Source organism: Salmo salar, chromosome ssa10 (genome assembly GCF_905237065.1).
Source record: "Salmo salar chromosome ssa10, Ssal_v3.1, whole genome shotgun sequence".
NCBI lineage: Eukaryota > Metazoa > Chordata > Actinopteri > Salmoniformes > Salmonidae > Salmo > Salmo salar.
The window spans coordinates 2470933-2476932 of NC_059451.1; the positions used below are offsets into that span (position 1 = coordinate 2470933).

At 42.6% G+C, this 6000-nt stretch overlaps 1 protein-coding gene and 1 long non-coding RNA gene across 3 annotated transcripts in view; both read left to right on the forward strand.

Annotated features, from left to right (window-relative positions):
• LOC106592108 (protein XRP2) overlaps positions 1–4678 on the forward strand; it is a 40332-nt gene extending 35654 nt beyond the window's left edge. Inside the window, exons 3-5 of one of the 2 annotated variants that reach the window (XM_045687227.1) lie at positions 878–992; positions 4093–4178; positions 4323–4674. In XM_045687227.1, the coding sequence (XP_045543183.1) occupies positions 878–992; positions 4093–4178; positions 4323–4406 (285 nt within the window). In that variant the 3' untranslated portion in view covers positions 4407–4674. Of the gene's footprint in view, positions 1–877; positions 993–4092; positions 4179–4322 lie in introns of both variants that reach the window. The other variant, XM_045687228.1, reaches the window with a different exon arrangement.
• Positions 4679–4761: 83 nt separating this feature from the next.
• Positions 4762–5775, forward strand: LOC123724372 (uncharacterized). The gene is made up of 2 exons (XR_006756879.1): positions 4762–4946; positions 5325–5775. It is a non-coding gene; the product is annotated as an uncharacterized lncRNA (long non-coding RNA).
• The last annotated feature ends 225 nt before the right edge of the window (positions 5776–6000 follow it).

A 6000-nucleotide genomic window follows, 5' to 3' on the forward strand; every position in this document is an offset into this window, starting at 1 on the left:
TCTTTAACAACAAGATATACTATATATATACTACTGTCTCTTTAACAACAAGATATACTATATATACACACTACTGTCTCTTTAACAACAAGATACACATTTAGAAAAAAGACAGCCAATGTACAGTGGCCATCGGTAAATGCTTAGTGGGATTGCCCTCCTAAAAATGGTGCTGCCCTGCTTTTGTGTGCTGCAGGGTGGATTTTGGGTCCATTTCAGTTCGGTCACTTCAGGAAGTAGGCTAAACTGAAATTCAAAATGTAGTTCCTTCCTGGACTGACAGAATATAGTCAACAATAACACCAACTTCCTGTACAGCTGTAGCTTAATTAATGATGGAAAGGGTTTAATGGTTTCATTGCTTCCTGTCTGTATTAACTCCAAGGCCTCTGGGAAAGGGTTTAACGGTGTCATTGCTTCCTGTCTGTATTAACTACAGGCCTCTGGGAAAGGGTTTAACGGTTTCGTTGCTTCCTGTCTGTATTAACTCCAAGGCCTCTGGGAAAGGGTTTAACGGTGTCATTGCTTCCTGTCTGTATTAACTCCAAGGCCTCTGGGAAAGGGTTTAACGGTGTCATTGCTTCCTGTCTGTATTAACTACAGGCCTCTGGGAAAGGGTTTAACGGTTTCATTGCTTCCTGTCTGTATTAACTCCAAGGCCTCTGGGAAAGGGTTTAAAGGTTTCATTGCTTCCTGTCTGTATTAACTCCAGGCCTCTGGGAAAGGGTTTAACGGTTTCATTGCTTCCTGTCTGTATTAACTCCAAGGCCTCTGAGAAAGGGTTTAACGGTGTCATTGCTTCCTGTCTGTATTAACTCCAAGGCCTCTGGGAAAGGGTTTAACGGTGTCATTGCTTCCTGTCTGTATTAACTCCAAGGCCTCTGGGAAAGGGTTTGTGCTGATCCAGACTAAGGAAGTGTCCATGCGCCCCGAGGACGTCAGCAGAGTTTTCCAGAACAATGCAGAGGGACTCCTAGAGTGGATCACCAACGGTAAGGAACACAAAGACTGTGTCCCAAATGGCACCCTATTCCCTAATATGGACCAGTGCCCAAAAGTAGTGCTCTATATAGGGAATAGGGTGCCATTTGGGATGCATAAATCTTGTTAAAAGTAGGGTACTATATAGGGAATAGGGATAACGTGTGAAATGCTTGATAATGTATGTGATATCAACATCTATCATTTAAATATTGACTGGGTTTCATCAAACTGCCCACTCAGGAAAAAGCTTCAAACTGTAACCAGTGCCTGCAACCTGGTTCAGGTTATCAGTCAACCTACTAGGGTAGTTACAAACAGCACAGGAATGAAATCATCAATAAGTATTGATCACATCTTTACTGATGCTGCAGAAATTTGCTTGAAAGCAGTATCCAAATCCATCGGATGTAGTGATCACAATATAGCAGCCATATCTAGGAAAACCAGAGTTCCAAAGACGGGGCCTAATATAGTGTAGAAGAGGTCATACAATAAGTTTAGTAGTGATTCCTATGTTGTTGATCTGAAGAATATTTGTTGGTCCGTGGTGTGTAATGAGGAGCAACCAGACAATGCACTTGACACATTTATGAAATTGCTTATTCCAGTTACTAATTAGCACCCATTAAGAAAATGACTGTAAAAACTGTTAAATCCCCGTGGATTGATGAGGAATTGAAAAATGGTATGGTTGAGAGAGATGAGGCAAATAGGTCTGGCTGCACAACCGATTGGCAAGCGTACCGCAAACCTGAGAAACCATGCGACTAAACTGAATAAAAAGAAGAAGAAACTACACTATGAAACAAAGATAAATGACATAAAGAATGATAGTAAAAAGCTTTGGAGCACCTTCAATTAAATTTAGGGAAAAAAGGCAAACTCTGCTCCATCATTCACTGAATCAGATGGCTCATTCATCACAAATCCCACTGATATTGCCAACTACTTTAATGATTTTTTCATTGGCCAGATTAGCAAACTTAGGGATGACATTCCAGCAACAAACGCTGACACTACATCTAAGTATATCTGTCCAAATTATGAAAGACAAGAATTATAATTTTGATTCCATAAACTGAGTGTGGAAGAGGTGGAAAAAAGTTTTGTTGTCTATCAACAATGACAAGCCACCGGGTTCTGACAATCTGGATAGAAAATTACTGAGGATAATAGCGGACGATATTACCACTCCTATTTGCCATATCTTCAATTGAAGCCTACTAGAAAGTGTGTTCCCACAGGCCTGGAGGGAAGCAAAAGTCATTTCGCTATCCAAGAATAGTAAAGCCCCCTTTTACTGGCTCAAATAGACGACCAATCAGCCTGTTACCAACCCTTGGTAAAGTTTTGGGGAAAATTGTGTTTGACCAGATACAATGCTATTTTACAGTAAACAAATTGACAACAGACTTTCAGCACGCTTATAGGGAAGGGCATTCAACAAGCACAGCACTTACACAAATGACTGATGATTGGCTGAGAGAAATTGATGATAAAAATATTGTGGGAACTGTTTTGTTAGACTTCAGTGCAGCTATGTGTTATGGCTTTACTCCCCCTGCTATAATGGCTTTACACCCCCTGCTATGTTGTGGGTAAAGAGTTACCTGTCTAACAGAACACAGAGGGTGTTTTTTAATGGAAGCCTCTCCAACATAATCCAGGTAGAATCAGGAATTCCCCAGGGCAGCTGTCTAGGCCCCTTACTTTTTTCAATCTTTAATAATAAACCCCAGGAAGAGTAACTGCTGCCTTGGCAGGAACTAATGGGGATCCATAATAAACCCCAGGAAGAGTAGCTGCTGCCTTGGCAGGAACTAATGGGGATCCATAATAAACCCCAGGAAGAGTAGCTGCTGCCTTGGCAGGAACTAATGGGGATCCATAATAAACCCCAGGAAGAGTAGCTGCTGCCTTGGCAGGAACTAATGGGGATCCATAATAAACCCCAGGAAGAGAAGCTGCTGCCTTGACAGGAACTAATGGGGATCCATAATAAACCCCAGGAAGAGAAGCTGCTGCCTTGGCAGGAAGTAATGGGGATCCATAATAAACCCCAGGAAGAGTAGCTGCTGCCTTGGCAGGAACTAATGGGGATCCATAATAAACCCCAGGAAGAGTAGCTGCTGCCTTGGCAGGAACTAATGGGGATCCATAATAAACCCTCAGGAAGAGTAGCTGCTGCCTTGGTAGGAACTAATGGGGATCCATAATAAACCCCAGGAAGAGTAGCTGCTGCCTTGACAGGAACGAATGGGGATCCATAATAAACCCTCAGGAAGAGTAGCTGCTGCCTTGACAGGAACTAATGGGGATCCATAATAAACCCCAGGAAGAGTAGCTGCTGCCTTGGCAGGAACTAATGGGGATCCATAATGAACCCCAGGAAGAGTAGCTGCTGCCTTGGCAGAAACTAATGGGGATCCATAATAAACCCCAGGAAGAGTAGCTGCTGCCTTGGCAGGAACTAATGGGGATCCATAATAAACCCCAGGAAGAGTAGCTGCTGCCTTGGCAGGAACTAATGGGGATCCATAATAAACCCCAGGAAGAGTAGCTACTGCCTTGGCAAGAACTAATGGGGATCCATAATAAACCCCAGGAAGAGTAGCTGCTGCCTTGGCAGGAACTAATGGGGATCCATAATAAATCCAAATAGGGTTCTGTTTGGAACTATTATCATCTGGGTTAATAATTCAATAACAAGGAAGGTGTGATGTCATCTGGATTAAATCAAATCAAATTTATTTATAAAGCCCTTCTTACATCAGCTGATATCTCAAAGTGCTGTACAGAAACCCAGCCTAAAACCCCCAAACAGCAAGCAATGCAGGTGTAGAAGCACAGTGGCTAGTAAAAACTCCCCTAGAAAGGCCAAAATAATAAGGAAGGAAGGTGTAACATAATCTAGGTTAATAATTCAATAATAATGAAGGTGTGACATCAGTTTGCTGGTTCTCTGTGATGTATGATGACCTTTTGAACCAAGAGAAGGGGGGGAATACGATCCTCATAGCTGTAGGAAAGAACTGTGTTAATGAGTTGATTTAGTGCCTATGACGATTAGGCCAATGCATTTCTGAAATGCATTTCTTCTTGCCACAGGCCCAGTGACAGCCCTGGAGTTGAATGGGGATGGGGTAGTGGAGGCCTGCAAGAGCATGGCCAGCGACGTGTTCAGTGGGACCAAGGTAACAGCATTCCCTGACATCTCTAGACAAAAATATCTCAAGATTGAATCAAATGTATTGCAAGTTTTTGTCAGAACTGTACTTAGCTAATTAAGTAGTTCCTGTATGTGAAGTAACTCTTGTTTTCTGTCCTGTTCTCTGCAGGTGTTTGTTTCAGACAACAGAAGTACTTCCTCTCGAGATGTGGACAACTTCTTCAACTTTGCTGACATGCAGATGGGCCTGTGATATACACTTTTGTATGTTGACATTTTTTATTGGTAGTATTAACACTGGATATACCGGTAGGTAGGAGAGAGGACAGGTTATTCAAAAAATGATGGCAGGTAGGAGGGAGGACAGGTAAATCATTCATAGTGATGGCAGGTAGCAGAGAGGACAGGTTAATCAACATAATGATGGCAGGTAGGAGAGAGGACAGGTTAATCAACATAATGATGGCAGGTAGAAGAGAGGACAGGTTAATCAAAATAATGATGGTAGAAGAGAGGACAGGTTAATCAACATAATGATGGTAGGTAGCAAAGAGGACAGGTTAATCAACATAGTGATGGTAGGTAGGAGAGAGGACAGGTTAATCAACAGAATGATGGCAGGTAGCAGAGAGGACAGGTTATTCAACATAATGATGGCAGGTAGCAGAGAGGACAGGTTAATCGACATTGTGATGGTAGGTAGGAGAGAGGACCGGTTAATCAACATCGTGATGGTAGATAGGAGAGAGGACAGGTTAATCAACATAGTGATGGTAGGTAGGAGAGAGGACAGGTTAATCAACATAATGATGGTAGGTAGGAGAGAGGACAGGTTAATCAACATAATGATGGTAGGAGAGAGGACAGGTTAATCAACATAATGATGGTAGGTAGGAGAGAGGACAGGTTAATCAACATAATGATGGCAGGTAGCAGAGAGGACAGGTTGATCAACATAGTGATGGTAGGTAGGAGAGAGGACAGGTTAATCAACATAATGATGGTAGGTAGGAGAGAGGACAGGTTAATCAACATAGTGATGGTAGGTAGCAGAGAGGACAGGTTAATCAACATAATGATGGCAGGTAGGAGAGAGGACAGGTTAATTAACATAATGATGGTAGAAGAGAGGACAGGTTAATCAACATAATGATGGTAGAAGAGAGGGCAGGTTAATCAACAGAATGATGGCAGGTAGCAGAGAGGACAGGTTAATCAACAGAATGATGGCAGGTAGCAGAGAGGACAGGTTAATCAACATAGTGATGGCAGGTAGGAGAGAGGACAGGTTATCAGCATAGTGATGGTAGATAGGAGAGAGGACAGGTTAATCAACATAATGATGGCAGGTAGCAGAGAGGACAGGTTAATCGACATAGTGATGGTAGGTAGCAAAGAGGACTGTTTAATCAACATAGTGATGGTAGGTAGGAGAGAGGACAGGTTAATCAACAGAATGATGGCAGGTAGCAGAGAGGACAGGTTAATCAACATAATGATGGCAGGTAGCAGAGAGGACAGGTTAATCGACATAGTGATGGTAGGTAGAAAAGAGGACAGGTTAATCAACATCATGATGGTAGGAGAGAGGACAGGTTAATCAACATAGTGATGGCAGGTAGGAGAGAGGACAGGTTAATCAACATAATGATGGCAGGTAGCAGAGAGGACAGGTTATTCAACATAGTGATGGTAGGTAGCAAAGAGGACAGGTTAATCGACATAGTGATGGTAGGTAGGAGAGAGGACAGGTTCATCAACATAAGGATGGTAGGTAGGAGAGAGGACAGGTTCATCAACATAAGGATGGTAGGTAGGAGAGAGGACAGGTTAATCAACATAGTGAT